General features: G+C 32.9%; 1 protein-coding gene across 4 annotated transcripts in view; it reads left to right on the forward strand.

Moving 5' to 3' along the window:
- Positions 1-25,031, forward strand: part of SYNE2 (spectrin repeat containing nuclear envelope protein 2) — a 414,448-nt gene that overhangs the window by 199,056 nt on the left and 190,361 nt on the right. For all 4 annotated transcript variants that reach the window (XM_074235980.1, XM_074235979.1, XM_074235982.1 and 1 more), the window contains exons 52-55: positions 2,591-4,691; positions 7,108-7,430; positions 10,542-10,686; positions 20,320-20,538. In XM_074235980.1, coding sequence (XP_074092081.1) covers positions 2,591-4,691; positions 7,108-7,430; positions 10,542-10,686; positions 20,320-20,538 — 2,788 coding nt within the window. The remainder of the gene's footprint in view (positions 1-2,590; positions 4,692-7,107; positions 7,431-10,541; positions 10,687-20,319; positions 20,539-25,031) is intronic.

A 25,031-nucleotide genomic window follows, 5' to 3' on the forward strand; every position in this document is an offset into this window, starting at 1 on the left:
CAAGGCAATGGGGTTAAGTGGTTTGTCCAAGGCCATACAGCTAGGTAATTATTAAGTGTCTGAGGCTAGATTTGAACTCAGATACTCCTGACTCCAGGACTGGTGCTCTATCCACTGTGCCACCTAGGTGCTCCGTGAATTATTTTTTTAAAAAATTCTTTAGAATTATTAATTCATTTTTGATTTCCAAGATAATAACTAATTTTAAACATAGATCATTAGAATGACTTAAGGAGATGCTGAATTTTCCTGCTATTCATTTTTGACTACTATGGCTTGATTCATATTGCAAAGATAAACTGTAGGATTTTTTAATGGCCAGTGCCATTCAAGTTGACAATTATGATTAAATGGATTTTGATAATAATGCATGAACTATTGACTATAATGTCTAACATGTACTTTATTCATTTGGCTAAGAGGGGAAGAGAATAAGTATTTATATTATATCCACTTTGTGCCAGATACTGATAATCATATTTTATATTATCTCATTTAACCCTCAACAACTCTGAGAGGCAGATGTTGTTTTACAGCTGAGGAGACTGCAACAAACAGAGGTAAAGAGACTTACCCCAGGGTCACACAGTTACTAACTGAGGGTGGATTTAAACTCATGTCTTCCTGACTCCAGGTCCAACATCTCTCCATTGTATTACCAGCTGACTCTAGATGTGTTTACATTTAAAGAGAATCTTCTTGGATCTTCTTTTCTTCTTTCTCTACACTCTTTTTCTGTGATAATTTTCTGTGTCATTTCTATGCAAATGGTTCCTAGATTTAAATATTCAGCCTTAATTTCTGACCTGAGGCACCAGGTTTTCCTCACCATCTGCACAGTGGGCATTTCTAACTGGATTCCTAGAGCCATCTTAAGTAAATATGTCCAAAACAGAATGAGTTATCTTCTTCCCCAAACCACTCATCATCCTAACTTCCCCTCTTTCCATTCTACTTAAATTTGTGGCTTCTGTCATCTTCAAGTCATAACCAATAAATTGCCAAGTGTCATCACATTTACCTCTACATCTTACCATTCCTCTTCTCCTTTTCATTCAGACCCTTATTGCTTCTCACTTGAACTATAGCAATAGTCTCCTAAATGGTCCTCTTACTGCCAATTTCTCTCCTCCCAAATCCATATTCCACACCAGAGGCAAAAGTGATATTACTAAAGCACAGTTCTGATCTTAACCATTCTTTGTCTCATAAAACTCCACTGTTCTGTTATGTGTAAGATTAATTAAAATGATAACAGTGATAATAATAATAATGACTTTTGTTTTACACCTCCATATGCCACATATTGTGTTAAGCATTTTTAAAAAAATTATCTTATTGGATCCTTACAACTACTCTTGGAGGTGAGTAGGTTCTATTGTTATTCTCATTTTTATAGTTGAGAAAACTGACTTGTCCAAGGTTACATGGATAGGAAATGTCTTAATCCATTTGAATTCATCTTGTTCATTCTACATCTAGGACTCAATTCATTGTACCATCTCACTATCTCCCCTGTATGATATTAAATATCTTTCCAATCTGATTCCAAGCCATTATTCCAGACTTTTGACACTGTGCTTCTCTTCTCTTCATGAAGTCTATAGTCTAGCCAAAGTAGTTTACTTGTTTCCCCTCATACACGAGACTCCATCTCCTATTTCCTTTTCTTTGCAATCTTTCCCTTCTTTATTTACTTGCTTTTATTAGAATTCCCTTTTTCCTACAAAAATCAGTTTTAAGTGGAGCAGCAAGGTGGCACAATAGATAGAGAACCAACTTCAAACAAGTTATGTGATCCTCATAGGAGGCCTTTTCAAATTTCTCCCCTACCCCCAGAAGTTTGTGTTTCTCTTCTCTCAAAATTTCCTTTTATTTGTTTAGTTTTGTTTTCAGTTTTTTGTATTCATTAGGTGTTTCAGTGGATAGAATTCCAGGCCTGGAGTCAGGAGGACCTAAGATCAAATACAGTCTCAGACAATTACTAACTTTGTGACCCTGGGCAAGTCATTTAATCTCTATTTGCCTCAGTTTCCTTATCTGTAAAGTGGGGATAATAATCACACAAACTTTGCAGGGTTGTTGTTAGGCTCTAATGAGATAATAATTGTAAAGAACTTTGTATTTTTCAATTCCTGGCTAATACTATAGAAATGTTAGTTTTATTATTGTTATTATTATTATTGTCATATACATAATTATTTCTTCCTTTATAATATAGGGAATACATAGATTTTACCTAGCACATGAAAAGTCTTTAATAAATGTTTATTGATTCCTCGATTAACTAAAGTCTTTGGGGGAAAAAGTTATCTTGTCCACCAAAGAATAAGGTCTACCTGTATTCTCCAGGGTAAATTTTTCACAGAGAATAATTTTGTTAGTAGAACCAAAGGTGGGATGACAGTCTTTGTATAATGAGATATGAATTATCTGAGGCAAAACTAAATGCACTTTTCTTTGACAATCATTGGGAATAGAATGAAGGTGCTAACCATCTAGAAGAGATGAGCTGCAAACACATGTAGCAGTTTGGACTCCTTTGTTGTGCAATGTTAATAACCCGAATCATATTTTGTTTTTCTGACAGTGCCTCTCTGGAGAGTATACAGCATCTGGAAAAACTAGAAAAATGCCTGGAATCATTACATAAAGTGAAAGATTCCTTAAATAAACTTAAAGAGGAACAGGTGCACTTATTGAGTCCACTAAATGACATGGACAAGAAGTTAGCAGAAAGCCAAGTTAAGCAACTTGAGTTGTGTTGGGAAGAAGTGGAACAGTGGATTCAAAAGAAATATTCTCAACAAGGTGCTCAATGGGATGAACTTCAGTACTTGATGGGTAAGATCCAGGATATGGAGAATTCACTGCAAGAGCAGCAGCAGCAGCAGCAGCAAAATTTGAACTTTCCATCAGAACAAGGGGAAAATAAAGGCCCGGTGTTGTTAATCACAAAACTCCAAGTTATTAAAGATAACTTTTCAATTTTAAAAGGCAGAATTGAACATCAGATGAAAAGAATTTGGGGAAAGAAAGAAAAGAAGATATTTGAAAATGCAATAAATTATTTACAAGAACAGCTAGAAGCATTGGAACCATCAACAGCAGAAAAGGACAATCAGTTGAAAAGGTGCCCAACCATGAAAAAGATTCAAGAAGCTGTTTTATGGGTTAATAATTTATTAATTGACTTGGAGCAGACAGTTGCTCTTCTTCCAGATAATATTGTGTCACAGATCAGAAAACAGAAGACTGTGTACGATGAAGTTTTGGTTAAGCAGCCAATTATAGAGTCATTGGTTGAAGAAACTGAAGATGTCATTTCTGATCTGAGTCAATGTGAAGCTATTGACTTAAATACTTATTCACAGGAATTACAAAGCTCAAACCAGGCACTTGCATCAAAATGCATTGAAATGTCTCAGCAATTAGAGTCCAAACTTGAAGAAAGAAGAACATTTTTTGAGAAAATGGGAAAAGTGCAGAGTTCTCTCCAAGGAAAGGAAATATTGATTGCTCCTGACGCCAAAACAACCTTCTCAAAGGAGGACTTGAACCATCAGCTTGTTACTTTGAAGGATTCTCAAAAGGAACTACAGATGACTGAGGGGGTCATTTCAACCCTACTCCAGGAGGCAAAAGATTTCTCTAGGAGTTTAAATGTATTTGAACGAGTATTTCTCGATGATCAATTAAGAAATCATAAGAATAAAGTCAGGAGGACACAAAGATTGGTTCAGAATAAATGTCATGAAGTCAGGACAAAGCTAGACACATACACAGAGCTCTTAGAAAAAACAAATATGTTGGAACAAGAATTAAATGAGATACATAATCATGAGTTTTTACTGACCAGAGATGTGAATCAGAGAACTAAAGAAGAAATCTGTGAGCTTAAAGAAAGAACCTATGTTCTCCAGTCTAATGTCTTACAAATAGTGAAACACAAAGAAATATTTGAATGCCTCGGACTCATTTGGGACAGTTCACTATTTGACAAGGTGCAGGCAGAGTTACTTAAAATAAAAACTGAACTTGAGGAAAAAGCCAAACAATTAGAGAAAGTCATTACAGCAAATGAAAGACTTCAGATGTCATTAAATGAACTGAAAAAGGTAACTTTACAAATTAAGAAAGAAACTGCTGAAATAGTAAATGACCCCAATTTTTCTCCAAAAAGTAGTCTACTTAGTGCCCAAATTTTGAATCAAAATGTTGAAAAAGCAACATATTTGTGCCAAGAGATACTAGATCTGATAAATGCCAATGAAACCTGTAAGGAGTCTTTCAAACAAGAGATACCACAAATAGAGTTCCTTGTAGAAGAAAAGGACAAACTGCACAAATCTCTTCAAAATATGATTGAAAATTTCCAACCCCAATCTGTCAGTGAAAAAGATTTCAGTGACCAACTGGAACACACATTGCAGGTTCTGACACAGGCTAATTTTCAATTACAACAACCATTACAGATAGGGTTGGAAATTAAACATATTCAAGAAGAAAAGGATATTTGTGAAGTTCTTCAAAAAAGAATTATGACTGAACTTTGTAAAATCAAAGCTATAACTGTCAAAAAATGTCCAAGGCAAGAAGAAAACCTTAATGAAACCAAGGATTTGGAAACAAAATTGAATAAACTCGAAGATCTCCAAATACAATTTAACACAGGCATTGCTTTACGCAAGGTATGTTTCTCCATAAGGTTGCAGATCTATTTACATTTAATTGGATGTAGTACTGTAGTGCCTTTTTAAAATTTTGCCTTTTGGGAAGGTTGACCTAAGAGAAGGTACAGTGACTAGAGGAAGGTTAATGAATTGGTTTAGGATAGAACCACCACCAACAACCCCATCAACCCTATCACTCCAATGGGTGATTCAATGGATAGAGTGCTGGACCTGGAGTCAGAAAAATAGCTGGGTGATTTTTAGCAAGTCATTTAATTTCTGTTTGACTTCATCCATTAGAGAAGGAAATGACAGGTCACTTCATTATCTTTGTGAAGAAAATCCCATAAACAGTATGAACCATTGGGTCACAAAGAATCAGATACAACTTGAACAATTACTTCCCCTCCCTCCTCCTTTTTAGACTTCAGTAGGTTGAATTTTATATTGATCTAATTATACTAATCTAATTCAGTGATCAAAAAATGTGTTTTCCAACTCCTTGGCAAAACAAATAATCTACATTGGTTCTACACCTGTTCTGGAAGAAAGCATGAACATCAGGGTATAGGGGAGATAAATAAATCAAAAGTCCCATCTTCAGAAAAGCTTCAAATTGGTAAGAAGAGATGATAAGAATAATAACTCACTTTTAAGTTACCTCTGACATTTATTTTAATTCTTCATGATTTCTGTCTTCTTATTATTTGTGTTGCTTATCTAAATTCTATGCCTCCCTCCTAGTGCTGTACTATGCACATATTTCTTGTTCGGTAGTCTTCAGTCATGGTCAACTCTTCGTGACTCCTAAGTTTGGATTTTCTTGGCAAAGATACTGGAGTGATGGATGTTCTCTTTCTAGTGCACATGATAGATACTTATACTTATTGAATTGCAAATAATTAAATAATCCTGTGAAGGAAAGAGAGGAAGTATCAGAATCATTAGAAAAATGAGACTTATAAGTTCTAAGGCTTTCAGAAGGTTTGACAACCAATAAATGATGGAAATTGATTTTTCTCACCACGGTCTTCTGACCATACATCTAGTATGAGAAATTTGTTGTTTTTATATCATAACATATGTATCCAGATAATACATAATGCAATTTAGACTATGACAAGGAGAAAATAAAGATAAAATATTATAAGATCAGAGGTATAAAAAATCAGTTTCAAACTAGGAAAGCTTCATGAAATAGCTTGAATTTGGCATGGATCTTGGAGAATATATCATTGGAGAAAGGATGTTCTCAAGAGGAGGGGAAGCAGAGTACATTGCAGGAAAAGGCACAATATAGTTGGTAAATACATGTTTATTGAATTACTGCACTAAGCACAATATTTATTAGAATAAAAGAGGCTTCATTTTTAGGTTGAATTATTTCTAAGGAAACTTTAATTATCCAAATCCATAAATTCATAACTCAATCCAATATTAAAAACATTAAAATCACACTGTGTCTTAATGTAATGTTAGATTATCAAATCACATTCAGTGTTGGGAAATTTGTCTTTAAAGACACTGAAATGTTTTCTTGAACTGTCTACTATTTCACAAATAACTACAAATTCTATAAAATATAAATCTTCTTTGTTTTTTTTATGGGACAAAGATCACAGCTAGAAAGTATCAACTGTCTGGGACTGGATTTGAACTCAGGTCCTCCTGACTTCTAGACCGCTATTCTATCCACTATACTACCTTAGTTCCCTATATAAAATATGATTCTAACTAAATATACTAGAGATTTCAGTTGTTCAGTTGTTTTCAGTTGTTCTTTCTCTTTCTGATCCCATTTGGAGTTTTCTTAGCTCAGATATTGGTTTTCCACTTTCTTCTTAAGTTGATTTTATAGATGAGGAAACTGAGGCAAACAGGGTTAGATGACTTCTGCAGGATCACCTTAAGCTAGTACGGTCTGAGGCTAAATTTAATCTCAGGAAGATAAATCTTCCTGACTTCAGGCCTGGCTCTCTCTCTCTAGTGTACAACCTAAATGACTCGGATTATTAGAAATGCCACATATAATTTGTAAACTAAGAAATGGTCATGAAAGGCAGAGTAGAATGTTTTGTACTAGATAGTCTCTTAGTTCTGCTAACTTTTCTCTTTATGATATTGGGCAAGCAACTTTATCCTTCTAAGAACTCTGTTTTTCTTACTTTTTTCTTTTTTTGTTTTTCTTACTTTTAAAACTAGGAAAGTAATAAATGAGATTATGAATATAAAAGAACTATATAAATCATACAGCATATGTCAATGTAATATAATGTGGCATGTTGGATTTTAGTAGAAAAGGAAGGATCTTATTTTTGGTATGTTGTATATAAAGTGTAATAAGTCTTGTTTTTAATGTTAATAGTTATTTACCATTCATATCTAAAATGTTTTATAATTTTGTTTTTATCATATGATTTGTTGTATCTTGTAGAATATACTTGATGAGGCCTTGAAGGACATGAAAAATTTCAGTGAAGCCATCACAAGGGCAGTTGAAATCATTAATTCATTTAAAACCACTGTTGATTCATTTAAAATAGATCTTGATAATATAGGGAAATTTCAACAGTTGATTGACTCAAAACAAGAGGAATTTGAGGTCTTGGTAGTGGACTTAAAGAATCTTATCTCGAAGTTGGAAAACATCACCAATCCCAAAGCCAAAGTGCAGCTTGAGCATGTATTACAGGGACTTTTCAATAATAACTCTTTGGTCAAGGAGTTGGCTGAAACAAAGAAAGCTGATTTAGAGAGGTAAGTGCTGTTTTCTCAAGGAAACTAACAGTTGTTATTGTTTTTGGTATTTTTTAAAATTACTTTAAAGATCCTGTGGGAAGGAACTTAGAGCTCATCCATCCAACTCTTTTATTTTACAGATGTGGAAACTGAGACCTAAAGAGTCACTTATCTTGACCTAATAGATAAAATATTTAATAAGTACTTGTCTTAAGTGCTGGGAATATAAATAAAAGCCAGCAAAACAATCCCTGATTTTAAAGTGCTTACAGTCTAAAGGGGACCACACATAAAGAGGAGCTGGGAGAACTAGAAAGATGGTATATTTGAGGTGGACATGCCCCGAAAGTGCAATGGAAACCTAGCCTTACCCAGCAGAACCAGTGCCAGAACTAGGATTGTACCCCAACTGCTGTGACTCCAAATCCCCTTCTCTTCCCATTATATTTATGCTATAATTGATCACTTCCTTTCATTCCTTTATAAAAGAAATAATAAATGACTTTGTTGGCATCAGATACTTAGCAGTTAAATACTGTTAACCATGTCTATTGTTAGTATTTTTATATCCTGAACTTTGCCATTTTAATATGCACATTCCTGTATAACATTTGGTAAACCTTATATGAGCCATTTTTTTTCTTGGCAATGCAGCATGATCTAGTAGAAAGCTCACTGGACTTGGAACCAGAAAATCTGGATTCATGTCTTGGTTATGGCATCCTCTAGTTCTGTGACTTCGAATAAATCACCCAAGTTCCCTGAGCCTCAGCTTCTTCCTGTACAATTTCACAGGGTTTTTGTAAAGTTTAAATGAGATAATTTTGTAAAGTGCTTTGAAAAGTACTATAAAAATGGGATTTTTTTGTTGTTATAACTCTAAACTGATCATACTTAATGTTAATGTTTAAAAAACTCATGGAGATCATGTTTGAAAGAAGTCTTGAGATTGAATGCAATAAAAAATTATTTAAGTCAAATTTTCTGTTATAATAAATTTATTAATTTAAGCATTCAAAAATATTTATTGGAGTCAGGAAACCTGAGGTCCAGTCTTGGTTCTGTGCCTTATTAACTGTGTGACCTCTGTTAAATAAATTCCCTTTTATGAATCTTAGGTTCTATGTTTGAAAAAATAAAAAAAATTATCTAATTTAACTTGGCATCTGTAACTTAAAAGATATTTTTAAAAATAGTTTTAAATTTAAAATTTTTTCAATAATTGTTTTACTGTAATTGGCTTCTTTTATAAATTCTATTTATTTTACTTTAATTTGTTATTATTAATAAATAATAAGTTATTGAATTTAAACATATTATTCTGAGAAGGGGTCCATAGATTTCACCAGACCCTGGACCACTGATATTAAACTCCAATAGAAATGGGACCCACAAAACAAAACTTAAGGATGCCTGTAGGTTACATGTTGACTTTCAGCACTACATATTAACATTATCTATATTTTATTTCATTTTTTAATTTTGGCAAAGATTTCCCCAATTTATTTTAATCTAGTTTGAGCTATACTCAAGAGAGTCATATGTGACCCATAAGCCATGTGTTATACACCTCTGTCTTGGACTGTAAAAAGTCTTAGATCTGCTAAAGTCTCTTCCATTTCCAAATTCTTTTTTTTCCACATGGACAATATTTTGTAAACACACTGAGTTTTTATGAGCAATATGTTATCCTACTATGTAAAAAGTGCTTCTTCTTCTCTTTATTTTTATCTCGTTTATAAGCCAGTACCCTTCAGATAACGTAATCCTTCCCAATCCAAGAACTTTGGGATTGGAGCTTTATAACTTTATTCTCTTATATAATCTAGCTCCAACCCACCTTGCCAGGTTTATGGCACATTGTTGTTGTTCAGTCGTTTCATATCTGACTTTTTCTTGACACTATATAAGTAATATTGTAGTTTGCCATTTCTTTCTCCATTTTATAGTTGAGAAATTAAAGGAAACGTGGTTATGTGACTTGCCCAAGGTCACACAGTTATTAAGTGCCTGAGGCAGGATTTGACTTCAGGAAGATGACCTAATGCTCTATGCACTGAGACACATAGCAGCCTCTATGGTGCATTACTCCCTTTCACATATTCTATGCTCCAGCCAGAATGGCTTATTTAAGTGCTTTTCCTACTTGAAATTTCATCCTTGTCTCTGTTCCTTTGAACAAGATTCCTGCCAGGCATTGAATGCTCGCCCTCCTTGACTCCCTAATTATTCCAATGCACCACTTAATGTATTATTTACTATAAAGGCCTATCTTAATTTGCCTCCCCCCAGTTGCTATTGCCCTTCCTCTCAGAAATTATTGTACATTTATTTTATATATTTTAAAAATGTGCTTTATCATATACATGGTAATACCCCCCCAACTCTAATTGAATGCAGGAATTATTTCATTTTTTTCCTTTATATCCCTTGTACTTGATTGAAACTTAATAAATGCTTGTTGGAAATGGCTGAATGATTGCTATTTCTTAGCTTACTCTAAAGCAATATGAACAAAGTATTCGAGGTACTAAATATATACATGTTTGTTTAATAATGAGAAAACAAAAATTATAGAAATAATATATAATAAAGTCATAGCTTCAGTATTTGAAAATAGTTCACATGGATTATATAGAATCATAGAACTCTAGAATTTTAAAGCAAGAACTTATGCCTTACCCAACAGAACAGAGTGTAATCTCAAAGGGAAGGCTCTATCAGAGATAGGCCTCCAGGAGGGATGTTTGAAAAAAATTGCCTATACCAGAGTATCTAGCTTTATTGTTAGATCATATAAAATTATTCACTGATTGTCATTGGGAGATGTCTATACATCCTCTAGGACTATGGAACAAGTCCATTAACTCTTTTTTTAAGGTTTTTGTGAGGCAAGTGGGGTTAAGTGGCTTGCCCAAGGCTACACAGCTAGGTAATTATTAAGTGTCTGAGACTGGATTTGAACCCAGGTACTCCTGACTCCATGGCTGGTGCTTTATCCACTACGCCACCTAGCTTCCCCAAGTCCATTAACTCTTAGAGAAGACTGAATTGTTTTTGATGACTAAATGTCTCAAATTCTTTCTTTTCTGTTCAATGACCTCATTTTTTTTTACCATCTATGTGTAGATACTTAAAGAGCTATGAAAGCTACAACAAAATCAAACAAAAAATTTGTGCCAACTTGAACAAAGTGGAAAAGGGACTTCAGCTATCCATCTCCCAAGAGCCAATGTCTTACAGAGAAGCTTTGGAGCACTTGGAACACAGCAAGGTAAGGTGGATTTTGAAGTAGCAGGTATGCATGCATGACAAAGTCTGGGTTGGGTGAATGAAGCTCATAATAATTAATCATAATAATAACTATTAAAATCTAACTAATCTAATGTGCTAAGTACATTACAATGTTCTCAATTGTTCCTTACAACAGACTTGGGAGATAAATGTTATCATTATCCCCATTTCACAGATGAAGAAATTGAGGTAAACAGAGGTTAAGCCACTTGCATAGGGTCATGCTACTAGTAAGTGTATCTTAGGCCAGATTTCTACTCAAATCTCACTCATTCTCAGCCTGGGTTGCCTAGTTTATCCTGATGATAAGAAATAGACAATGTAAAAGTTGTACTACTATAGCTTAAATAGGGTACATTTGGATTTTTTAAAATGATGGCTGGTTCCTTTTTTAACTTTAAAAAATATTTCTTAATTATTATGAATTTAATGATTATTCACAAACATTTCAATATGTTATAGAACAAAGGAATTGCATAAGAAAACAAGTAGTTTTTTATGAGTTATTTTAGTTTTTAAGGGTATAGCATGTTTAACATGAAAGTAACAGAAGTACCCTTTTTATGTTCCTTGCTGATGTTTTGTTTGTTTTTTTCTTCTATGTATTTTTTCCCACTTTAATTTATTTCGAATTTTACAATTCCCCCCCCCTAATTTCACTTCCTCCCCCCCCAAAAGGCAGTCTGTTAGTCTTTACATTGTTTCCATGGTATACATTGATCCAAGTTGAATGTGATGAGAGAGAAATCATATCCTTAAGGAAAAAAGATAAAGTATAAGAGATAGCAAAATTACATAATAAGATAACTTTTTTTTTAAAAATTAGAGGTAACAGTCTTTGGTCTTTCTTCAAACTCCACAATTCTTTCTCTGGATACAGATGGTATTCTCCATTGCAGATATCCCAAAATTGTGCCTGACTGTTGCCCTGTTGATATGAGCAAGTCCATTAATACTGATCATCACTCCCAAGTTGCTGTTAGGGTGTACAATGTTCTTCTAGTTCTGCTCATCTCGCTCAGCATCAGTTCACTCAAATCCTTCCAGGCTTCCCTAAATTCCCATCCCTCCTGGTTTCTAATAGAATAACACTGTCCCATCACATACATATACCACAGTTTATTAAGCCATTCCCCAATTGATGGACATTCACTCAATTTCCAATTCTTTGGCCCACAAACAGGGCTGCTATTAATATTTTTGTACAAGTGATATTTTTACCCTTTTTCATGATCTCTTCAGGGTATAGACCCAGTAGTGATATTGCTGGATCAGAGGGTATACACAATTTTGTTGCCTTTTGGGTGTAATTCCAAATTGCTCTCCAGATGAGTTCACAACTCCACCAACAATGTATTAGTGTCCCAGATTTCCCATATCCCTTCCAACATTGATCATTGTCCTTTCTGATCATATTGGCAAGTCTGAGACATGTTGAAGTGGTACCTCAGAGATATTTTAATTTGAATTTCTCTAATAAGTAGTGATTTAGAGTCATTTTTCATATGACTATGGATCACTTTGATTCACTCATATGTTAAATTGCCTTTGCATACTCTTTAACCATTTGTCAATTAGGGAATGGATTTTTTAAAAATTTTGACTCAGGTCTCTGTATGTTTTAGAAATGAGTCCTTTGTCAGAAATATTAGTTGTAAGAATTTTTCCCTAGTTTACTACATTTCTTTTGATCTTGGTTAGAGTGGTTTTGTCTGTGGAAAGTTTTTTAATTTATGTAATCAAAATTGTCTAGTTTGTTTTTGATGATGTTTTCCATCTCTTCTTTGGTCATAAACTGCTTCCTTTTCCATAGATCTGACAGATAACTATTCCTTGATCTCCTAGTTTACTTATAATATTGTTTTTTATGTCTACATCCTGTTTCCATTTTGATCTTATCTTGGTATAGGGTGTGAGGTGTTGGTCTCATCCAAGTTTCTGCCATATTAAATTCCAATTTTGCCAACAGTTTTTATCAAAGAGTTTTTATCCCAATAGCTGGACTCTTTGGGTTTATCAAACAGCAGATTGCCATAATAATTTCCTGCTATTGCACCTAAGTCTATTCCACTGATCTTCCACTCTGTTTCTTAACCAATACAAGACAGTTTCAATGACTGATGCTTTATAACATAATTTTAGATCTGGTAGGGTTTAGCCACCTTCTTTTGCACTTTTTTCATTAAATCCCTGGAAATTCTCAACTTTTTATTTCTCCATATGAATTTACTTACAAATTTTTCTAACTTATTAAAGTAATATTGTGGGATTTTGATTGGTAGGGCACTAAATAAGTAGTTTAAGTTTGGCAGGATTGTCATTTTTATTATATTACCTCGGCCTATCCATGAGCAGTTGATATTGGGCCAGTTATTTAAATCTGATTTTATTTATGTGAGAAATGTTTTGTAATTGTTTTCAAAAAGTTTCTGAGTCTGCCTTGGCAGGTAGAATCTCAAGTATTTTATGTTGTCTGAAGTTACTTTGAATGGGATTTCTCTTTCTAGCTCTGCTGCATCTTGCTAATTATATATAGAAATGTGGAGGATTTATGAGGGTCTATTTTATATCCTGCAACTTTGCTAAAGTTGCTGAATATTTCTAGTAGTTTTTTAAATGATTTTTTTTGGATTCTCTAGGTATACCTTCATGTCATCTATGAAGAGTGAGAGTTTTGTCTCTTCCTTCCCAATTCTAATTCCTTCAATTTCTTTTTCATCTTTTATTGCTGCAGCTAACATTTCTAATACAATATTGAATAGTAGTGATGATAATGGGCATCCTTTTTTCACCCCTGATATTATTGGGAATGCCTCTAGCCTATCCCCATTGCATATGATGCTTGTTGATGGTTTCAGATAGATACTACTTATTATTCTAAGGAACAATCCATTTATTCCTACACTTAGTAGTAATGGGTGCTGTATTTTGTAAAAAAGCTTTTTCAGCATCTATTGATATAATCATATGATTTCTGATAGCATAATTAATTATATCAATAATAAATCTAACAGTTTTCCTAATATTGAACCAACCTTGCATTCCTGGGATAAGTCCTACCTGGTCATAGTGTATTATCTGTTGTAATCGTTTTGCTAAGATTTTTTTAAAAAAGATTTTTGCATTTATATTCATCAGGGAGATAGGTCTATGATTTTCTTTCTCTTGTTTTAACTCTTCCTGGTTTAGGTATCAGCACCATACTGGTGTCATAGAAAGAGTTAGGCAGAGTTCCGTCTTCCCCTATTTTTTCCAAAGAGTTTATGTAGAATTGGAACCAGTTGTTTCTTAAATGTTTGATAGAATTCACTTGTGAATCCATCTGACCCTGGAGATTTTTTCTTAAGGAGTTCAATAATAGCTTGTTGAATTTCTTTTTCTGAGATAGGGTTACTTAGATATTTAATATCCTCTTCATCAAACCTGCAACTTATATTTTTGTAAATATTCATCCATTTCACTTAGATTGTCAAATTTATTGGCATAGAGTTGGGCAAAATAATTCCAAATTATTACTTTAATTTCTTCCTCATTGATGGTGAGTTCACCTTTTTCATTTATGATACTAGCAATTTGGTTTTCTTCTTTCTTTTTTTAATCAAATTGACCAGAGGTTTATCAATAGTATTGTTTTTTTATAAAACCAATTCTTGGTTTTATTATTAGTTAAATATATTTCTTGCTTTTGATTTTATTAATTTCTCTAATTTTTAGAATTTCTAATTTGGTATTTAATTGGGAGTTTTTAATTTGTTCTTTCTCTAATTTTTTTAGTTGCATGTTTAGTTCATTGATTTCCTCTTTTTCTAATTTATTCATGTAGGCATTTAAAGATATAATATATCCCCTGACAGCTGACTTGGCTGTATCCCATAAGTTTTGGTATGTTGTTTCATTATTGTCATTGTCTAGGATGAAATAATTCTTTCTATAATTTGTTTTTTGATCCACTCATTCTTTAAAATGTTTCCAATTAGTTTTGGGTCTATATCTCCCTGGCCCAATATTGAAGTGATTTTTATTACATTTTGATGTGAGAAAGATGTATTCACTATTTCTGCCTTTCTGTAATTGATTATTAGGCTTTTATGCACTTGTACGTGGTCAATTTTTGTGTGAGTGCCATGCACTTCAGGAAAAAAAGTATATTCCTTTCTATCCCCATTCAATTTCCTCCATAAGCCTATCATGCCTGGGTTTTTCTAACAATCTACCTCCTTAACTTCCTTCTTGTTTATTTTATGGTTAGATTTGTCTAAATCTGAGAGTGGGAAGTTGAGGTCTCCCACTAGTAGAGTTTTGCTGTCTGTATCTTCCTGTAACTCCTTCAACTTCTCTAAGAATTTGGATACTATACCATTGGGTACATACATATTTTGTATTGAAATTACTTTATTTTCTATGGTACCTTTTAGGAGTATATAGTTTCCTTCCTTATCTCTTTTAATGCTATCTACTTTTGCAGCTGCTCTGTCTGAGATAAGGATTGCTACCCCTGCTTTTTTCACTTCAGCTGAAGCAAATTATATTTTGCTCCAACCTTTTACTCTCTGCTTCAAATGAGTTTCTTGTAAGCAGCATATTGTGGGATTCTGTTTTTTAATCCACTCTGCTATTCATTTACATTTTAAGGGAGAGTTCATCCCATTCACATTCAAAGTTATAATTACTAACTCTTTATTGCCCTCCATACTATCTTCCCTCTGTATTTTTGATTACCTTTTTTAAAACAAGACTAAAAAAACCCCAAGGTTTTACCATTGACTCTTATTTTTATATAACAGTCATTTATAGAAAGATACACTTCCACCCTGCCACCCCCACTTCCTAGATTAAAGCCTTCCTTATGAAAAAGAAAAAAACAATCAAGCAAAAGCATCTGGTATAGTGACTGCATGAAAAATTCTATTTTACTAGTTCCTTACCCCATCTGCCATAAGTCACAAAGAATATTTTATTATATCATTTTTCAGAAACTTATTAGTTTTTCAGTTACTCAGTGTGAATTCCATTTAGTAATCCTTTCATTTACATTATTGTAGAATTTTTGGTGCTAATTGTTTTACTCTGCATCAGTTCATACAAACTGTTCCTCAAAATTCCTCACAATTGTCAGTTCTTGCTGCACAGTAATAGTCCATTACATTTATATAAACCATATGGAGTTTTTCTCAGCCATTTTTCAATCATTTGGCATCTACTTTATTTTCAATGCTTTGTTGCCACAGAGTACTACAATGCAAATCTTGAGATATAAATATATATAACATCTGCTTCTCTCTGACTTTCTTGGGATATATATATATAATATATATGTATATTCATGTATTTATGTTAAATATCTGTGTATATACATATGTATTTTAGATAGATACATATATAGATAGAGATAGAGATAGATATAGACATAGACATATATAGATATAGATGTAGATGTAGATGTAGGTGCAGATGTAGATGTAGATATAGATATAGATATAGATATGGATATAGAAATAGATATAGATATAGATATAGATATAGATATATAGATTTAGATATAGGCTTAGATATAGAAACTTTGTTTTTACCTGTTACTTCCTTGGGATACATACATATATATATATATATATATATATGTATGGATATATAGTATGTATAAATATACATATGTATAAATGTTAAATGTGTGTGTGCATGTAACCTTTGCTTCCTATCTTTGACTTCCTCAGTATATCTATATAGGTATGTGAGTGTATTGTGCATGCATACTTCATAGTAAGGTCAAATGGTATAAATAGCTTAAGTGACTTTGCTTCCATAATTCTAAATTGATATCTGGAATAAATCACAACTTCACCATCAATTGTGTTATCTTCCTACCTTCCCATAACTCCTCCAACACTGACTATTCCCATCTTTTTTCATCTTTACAAATTTGCATGGAGTAAAGTGAAATGTCATGGGCTGTTTTAATTTTCTTTTTCATTCAAAGAGCATAGCTTTCAGGAATTAAAGAGAAGTAAAAACAGCATCCCTGGTCTCAAGGAATTCCCATTCTAATTAGGAGAGAAGATGTAAATAATTAAATACATACACAATATTATTTATAGAGTGGTCAGAGTGTAATCTCAAAGGGAAGGCTCTATCAGAGATAGGAGAGGCATTTTGCAGCAGCTGTGAATTGAGCTGAGCCTTGAAGGAAGCCAAGAGTAAGTTTTCATTATGATCATTTAGAGTTTTTATTTCCTCTTTTCTTAGCTCTTCAAGTTTTTGAGCACTTATCTACTGAGGAATAGCTCTTAATGTTTTGTATTTGTATTAATTTATTGCATATCTTGGATTTCAGGCTTTAATTAAATTTGATACAAATAGTCTCCATATCCTATAATTTCTTTTCTTATACTTTCCATTGATTTTGTTAATGCAAATACTTTGTAATTTTATGTAATCAAGTTCATCTATTTTCTCTTTTATGATAGTTTCTTATACTTATTCTTACACTTACACTTATTTACTGAATCCCCTTCCCCCACCCATTATCTTCATTTTTAATGACAAAGCTTTTATAATCAGATTGTATATTTATTTTGAGATTGTGGCATATGTCAGTCTAAACCCAATATTTTCAAACTGTTTTCCAGTTTTTTCCAACAATTCTTATAATAAAAGGAGTCCTTCCCTAATTTATGATTGAAGGTTTATAAAATACAAGATTATTGTTTTATACTGCCTCTATTTTTTGCTTATCTAATCTGTTTCAGTAAATCTTTTCTACATTTTAACCAGTATCAAATAGCCATGGTAATTACTGCTTTATATATAGCTTCAAGAAGATCAACCATTCCTCTTGTGTCTCTGCTCCATCTTTTCTTCTGCACATCATGCCTTTTAGAACACCTATCCATTGTTAACAAAAATGCCCTTAATTTTGGACCCGCAGAAATAACTTTAATGAAATTATTTACTTACTCATATAGAAATTATTTCTTCCAAATAGAACGTAAGTTCTTTGAAGGTAGAGACTGCTTCATTTTGTCTTTTTAAGACGAGCATTTAGCACAATGGCTGACACATAGTGGTGATTAACAAACATTTGTTGAATTAGCAATGTTATCTCTTTTTCACTTGTACTCTAGAATTCCTTGATAGTGTAGATCTTTTCTTCCAAATTAATTTGCTATTATTTTGCCTTTTTATGATGTCTTCTTTAATTGGCATAGTACTAAATCTATAACTTCCTTGAAGTATCATTTTTTAAAAAATCATGTTGGAATGTTCTGTCCTTGATTCGTCATAAACTCTCCAGTTTTTTCAGTCTCCCTTTAATTCTGTAAAGAATAATTTACAGATGTCTATAGAATTATTACTGGTACCTTTATAGATATTTTAATGCATTTTGTTATTATTTTGGATGCAATTTCTCTTATCTTTTTCCCTGAATTTTGGTAGTACTGCATAGAAATGCTGATTATTTTTATGTAATTATTTTGAACCTGCTATCCTACCAAAACTATTGTCTCAATTTGTTCAATGTCAGTGTTAATTGCAAATAGGAAAAATTTTGTCTTTCCTTTTTTAGTATTGTATTTCCCCTTGTATAAGATGCCCCTTAATTTTGGGACCCCAAATTTGAAAAAATAATGTATTACATAAAGTAATTGAAATCAGGTTTTATTCATCATAAAATTCATACAACTCCTCATCACTGTTAAAACTTCCATACAGTAGCTTGTCCTCTTCCTTGGTTGATGATGAATTCCTGTCTCAGGAGAGGTTCTGCCTGTTCTCCTGCCTGGGCTCTGGTCTGAGGTTGACCACAAGTTCTCCCTGGGCAAGTCTGGTGTGTGGATGCATGTTTAGTCCATTTTGTTTCATGAACCTGAAGCACCCATTGTATCTTCCTTTGAGATCAGTCACTTCTTTTTCATCACAATTCTTCTTGCCTCCTGCTGACCCACCTTTGTGGACACAGGAATTCCACTGGCCCTTTGCTCTTCAATCCATCTCTTCACTTCCCTCTCTAACTCAGGCCATTTGAGTGCCTTTCCTCTCATGATCTTCTTCTGTTGTGGCATTTTCAGGAGGCTTTCTTCTTCCCATAGCCAATCTTGATTGTTTTCTCACTTGGAGGAGGACCACACTGACTTTCAGCATCATGACTTAGATTCACTTTTGAAAACTGGATCACTTTGAACTTGAATTCAGCACTGTATGAAAATCTTTTCTGAGACATTTCTGGGTGGAATGTGGCAAAGCATAACTTAATATACTGGTAACAAATGCAAAACAATGAGCGTAAAGACAGGTGTGAAAAAGTGGAATACGCAAATCTACAACCACTGTATAAGACACTGCCAGTTTTTAGACCCTAATTTTTTTGAAAAAGTATACATCTTATGCATGGGGAAATATGGTACTTTACCTGATTTTGTTCTCTTTTCTTATTATTATAATTACTGTGGTACTTCTAGAATGATGACAAATAGTAACAGGAGAAGGAACATTCTTATTTTACTCCTATTTAATAAAAATGTTCCTTCCGTAAACACTGCTAACCATTTGGTTATGTTAAAGATAGACCCTCCTGTGTTAGTGATTTTTGTAGTTTATAACACACATTAATATTTTATTTAGTTTATGATTTTTCCTTCATCTCTTGAAATAGCTATGTAGGTTTTGTTTTTATCTAGTTAATCAATATTTTCCTATAAATTATCCTTGTATCCCTTTCTTGGTCATGCTGAAATAATTTTTGTATTTATACATAAATAAACATATAACATGCACACACCTATATAATCCCCTTCAGGATTTTATTTAAAATGTTTTAAATTTTCTAAGCAGTTGTAATATTTTTCTTAAATTATACCTAATATGGTGGTGTGGGTGGTATTAATATGTGGAAGATAAGACACAAATCTTCCCTTCCATAGAGCTATAAAATGCAAATGTAGTTTTAGTGACCAATGTAGCACATATCCTGGAGATTAACTACCCAATAAAATGTAAAACAAATCAGTCAGTTCAAATATACTCACATGATTAACTTTTCCTTGGAAAATTCATGATCATTTATGTAAACTATCATATCTTATTAATTCTCCCTCTGCCCTCCAAATAACATAGTAAACATTATGTAAAATGATAATATCTTAAATATTTTTAAGATGCACAAGTCCACAACCTTAATAGTGTAGCTGCATCTGGAATGAGACACAGAAATCTTTTGGAGCCATGACACTGACATATTAGTTGGATGGGAGGGAGGCAGAAAGGAAACTATCCAGGCTTCCTGGCTTTTAGATTTATACTCCTTAGATTCCTAATTGATTCCTTACCATTCCCAATCTCAGTGCCTTGCTCTATTCAACTAGGCATCATTAGACATAGAATAGATACTTCTGAATTATAAAAATGGAATTTGAGGGCTCAGTCTTTTTCTTTTACCTCAGAAATTATTCTTGAACTTTTATTGGAAGATAGAGCTTTTAAAAAGACTACATAACTGAACATATAATATGTAGGAAATGTTTAAAATTAAGATTTTCATTGTGTTCCAATTATCTTTCAGGTTTGGCTTTATATATATAAGTGGGGATATGTCATCAATTCTTATCTTTTTTTTTTAAAGAATTTTGTAGCAGATCTTGTTTCAACTCAGGAAGAACTAATGAAGCTACGACAAGACATGAGATGTTTGAGACTTATGTGTACAGAAAATGACAGCATTTGTCTTTTCAAAATTGTGTCAGCCCTGTGGGAGAGATGGCTGAGTTTGCTTGAGAAAGCTAAAGAATGGGAATTGTATTGTGAAGAACTGAAGCAAGAGTGGAAATTTGTCAGTGAAGAAGTGAGTGCTTCTATAAATTATATAGGTGTTAAAAGTATGTTAAAATGTTTCTTTATTTGAATTTTGTTTCTATGAAGTATATCTTCCAATTGATCTTTCTCTATGACCACTTGCTTATATCACATCTACAGATGTATTTACATAATAGGTAGCATTCATATTGGACTTTAAGATTAGCAAAGAGTTTTAGGAATATTATCTCATGTCTTCTTCACAAGTCTGGGAAGACAGGTGCTGTGTTAGAGATGTGACAATTGAGGCACAAGGCAATTAAATTGTTTGCCCAGTGTCACACAGTTACTAAAAGTGTCTGAGATAGGATTTGAACTTTTTCCCTGACTCCAGGACTAGTGTTCTAGCTACTGCACCATCCAACATGTATTTATACATATGAATATAGTATACACATAGACACATCATATATATATATATCAAGTACTCTTACCAAAAAACTTAAAGGACTTTCAAAACTCTAGCTATTTAATATTGTGTATAATGTCAGAGAAGAAATAGTGTAATGGACAAGGATAAAGTTTAAAATGAAATTATGACATTTTGAAACCTATTCTGAGAGAAGGCAATTCTTTTAAGATAATGTAAAAGTAATCATATCAATAATATTGAGGCTATTTCATAAATATTAAAAGTTTGCTGTAGCTATATGAATCAGTATTATAGACCAAATTGTCACAGACTATTCTACTTTCAAATTCTGACAAGGGTTTAAATGAAGGGTTTTTATCATATTGGCTAGAGAGCTGGCTCCAAAGCTAGAAAAACCAGGGTTCAAGATCACCTCTCACATACTCTGACTTGATGACCTTGTAAAATTTTCTTAATCTCTTGGTGGTCTTATCAGTTTTAAATTGTAGAGAAAAAATCCTCACCCAGGGATTTCCTATATCAATTAAATCAGGTGCAATCCCTGGCATTATCCCTACACATCAAAACTTTGATGTGAAAACTTTTCTTTCCTGCACCAAAAATATCTGTGATTTCATCACTGTGAATACTCTCTTCTCCAATACAGATTGCACTCCCTGTATATTGTAGGAAATGGTCTTCATGTGCTGCCATGGCTAAATGAATTAATTAACTGTTGACCAATATTTTGGCAATGAACTTCTTCAAATTTAGACTAGTAATCAAAAACCCAAACTTACAGTTCATCAGACCTATATTCCAAGCCTTTTTAGTTATTATAATATACAGAGGTCATCCACAATCCTCAATCATTTCCATACCATGATGCTGCATAATGAGAAGAATAAGGATGAAAATTTTGCATTGCATATATATATATATATATATGTATATATATATATATATATATATATATATACACATATAGTAAATGGCAAGATTTTTTAAACTGGACTCAAAGTAATGCAAGCATTTTTGTTTCTTTAGACATTTATTAATTTCTAGAAGATAATACCTCTATCACATTGAATTGGTGATCTTTGTAAACAAATAACCTTTATATAAAATGGATTTTTATTCATTTTTATTCATGATGTTTCATTGGTATTCAAGAGGTCATTTTCTGTGTTTGAAAAAAAGTACACATAGTTTTGCAAAAATATCTTCCTAGATCTCATTTTTAGCCAATTTTCTTTCAATTCCAGGGTTTTTAAAAAGCATAATCAAATCTACACTTTCATTATGCAATGCATTATTTCTCTTTTGTCCTAAAGTTTCTTCCATTTTTTTCAAGGTCATACCATGATTATAATGGCAGTGGGGATAACCAGCTTTAGGCTTATGCAAAGATTTCTATTCCATAGCCCTGAGTATCTCAAAACAACCAGATTGGGGGGGACTTTGAAATATTCTTTTATATCAACCATATTTTTTCCATTAATTCAGCCCCCTCCTGCCTTAAACCATACAATCCCAATGTAGTCAGACAGCTAATAGGACAAATGTTTTCAGGCAAGTATATTTTTATAAAGCAAATGCTTTCAGACAAATTGCAGCCACCTATTTCAGAATTCCCAATTTAGTCTTCAAATATATCCAAAAAGCATTTATTAGATGTTTCCTCTGTGCTGAGCACAATGTTGGTCTCTGAGGGAAATATAAGAATGATCTAGAATTTACTAAGGGAAATAAAATGTATTTAGATAAGTGTGATACAGTTTTTTTTAAAGAATGTTGTATAACTTTTGAAGAGGGAAAAATTACATCTGACTGGGTAAGTCCAGAGTTACTTCACAGAAAGCAGTGACATTTAATCTCCTCTTCAAGGATTAATAGGAATTAAATTGCAGAGAATATTCTAAGGAATAACATAGACCAAATGATAGATGTAGAAAAGTTTGGAATGTTGGTAGACTGGAGAGTTGACCAGCTTGTATGAAATATAGGGGAATATCTGAAGGAAAATAGTAAAAGATAAGGCTGGTAAAGTACTGTTTAGGTTCTTAAATAAAGAAATCTGGACTTTATTAGATATGTAGTAGAAAATTAAGATTTTTATCAATTGACTGATTTAATCAGGACTGTACATTTGACCAGAAGTTTTAGAAAGGGAACAGTTGGAGGAAGGGGATTACTTAGGAGTCTCTTGCAGTGATCCAGGTAAGAAGTGGTATGGGTCTGGACTAGGAAGCATAGCCTTCATGCTAAAATAAGGTGATGAGAGATTCCAAAGGGGAGGGCAATACTCTTGCTTCCCATAAATACTTTTTAATTATGTACTTGTTAACTCTAAATAAGAATCACCAATGATCCAGGTAAGAGATGATAGTAAACAGTATCTTGAAAAGGTCACTTTAAGTCAAAGATCTGTGTCTTTGCAAGTAGAACTTGATTTCCTTATCTCATCCAGAGGTGACCAGATTTTGGAAGACTACTTCACACCTAACAACTCACAAATTGCTTACATAATGCCAATTCTTCATTCATTGCAAAATATTCACTGATTATACTACTCAAATATACTATTGAGTTTTAATACAACTACCTGTCTCTATCTAGACTGCTAGACTTTCCATTTTACAGTTTTACTGCCTTTGTAGCTGTTGACTACCATTTTTTTCCTTAAGTGAGTGTAATTTCCCCCCTGGTTAATTTTTTCTAACACTTTTCTTTCCTCTCCCCACACCACTTTTAATTTACTGAGGATCCAGATAACCTGTTACTAGAAATGAGTCTGTGTAAGCATCCTATAAAATACACACACACACACACACACACACACACACACACACACACACAACACACACACATCAGTAAGAACCAAATAGATAATGTGATCTAAATATTATATTACACAAAAATTAGAAAACAGAAGGAATCTTCTTAACTATGTGGGAATAGAAATGTTTCAAGAGTCCTAAACCAAACAAGGGGTAAAGGTTATTATAAACATAAGGATAGAAAATTGTCAAATGGGGAAAAAAAATCTTTGTATCTTATATCTTAAATAAAAGTATGGTATCCAAGCTACATAGGGAATGCAGACAAGAATGTAAAACAAAGAATTGTTGCCCAATAGATGAGAAATCAGAAGCTATGAATATATAATTTTCAAAAAGAAGAATTTTGGTCTGTCAACAACTGTTTGAAAAAATACAAATGGGGGCAGCTAGTGGCACAGTGGATAAAGCACTGGCCCTAGTGTCAGGAGAAACCTGAGTTAAATCCAGTCTTAGAGACTTAATAATCACCTAGCTGTGTGACCTTGGGCAAGTCACTTAACCCCATTGCCTTAAATAAAGAAAAAATACAAATTGCTAATATTAAACATGTAAATAAAAAGAACTCTGAGAATTCACTTCACATTCATTAAATTACCAATTACAAAAGATCGAAACAGTCAATGTTGGAGGCATACATTCCTGGAGGTAACATTGTACTAAAATACAATGTGGTTGGGCAATATCTTGCAAATTAATAATTAGCATTCTGGTGAATAGAAGTCATTTGAAGTTCTGTAGAAAAACTCATCAAACCTTTCATATTTTTGACTCAATAGTCTCATTATAAATGTGCCTCAAATAGGTCATATTTATACAAAAATATTCATAGCAGCATTCTGAGGTAAGGGAAAAAAGCAAATGTCATCAATTGGAAGAATGATCAAATTTCCTATATAATTCTAACAGTATATTATTGCATCATATAAGGAAGAATTTTTCAAATATATATATATATATATAATATGTACATATAAAACATCTCTGCTAGCTTATAAAGTGGGGAAAATACATTTGTATTTTCACTTAATTAAAATTCATTTCAGTTTACTTTTCTTCGAACAACAGCATAGGTATCCCACAAGTCTTAGTGCAGTCTTAAACTTTCAAAATAGTCATTTAAATAACTATTTTTTAGCCTATTAAGATTTAAGTCTTGGGGCAGCTAGGTGGTGCAGTGGATAGAGCACCGGCCCTGGAGTCAGGAGTACCTGAGTTCAAATCTGGCCTCACTCACTTAATACTTACCTAGCTGTGTGGCCTTGGGCAAGCCACTTAACCCCATTGCCT

Source organism: Macrotis lagotis, chromosome 4, assembly GCF_037893015.1.
Source record: "Macrotis lagotis isolate mMagLag1 chromosome 4, bilby.v1.9.chrom.fasta, whole genome shotgun sequence".
Classification (NCBI taxonomy): Eukaryota; Metazoa; Chordata; class Mammalia; order Peramelemorphia; family Peramelidae; genus Macrotis; species Macrotis lagotis.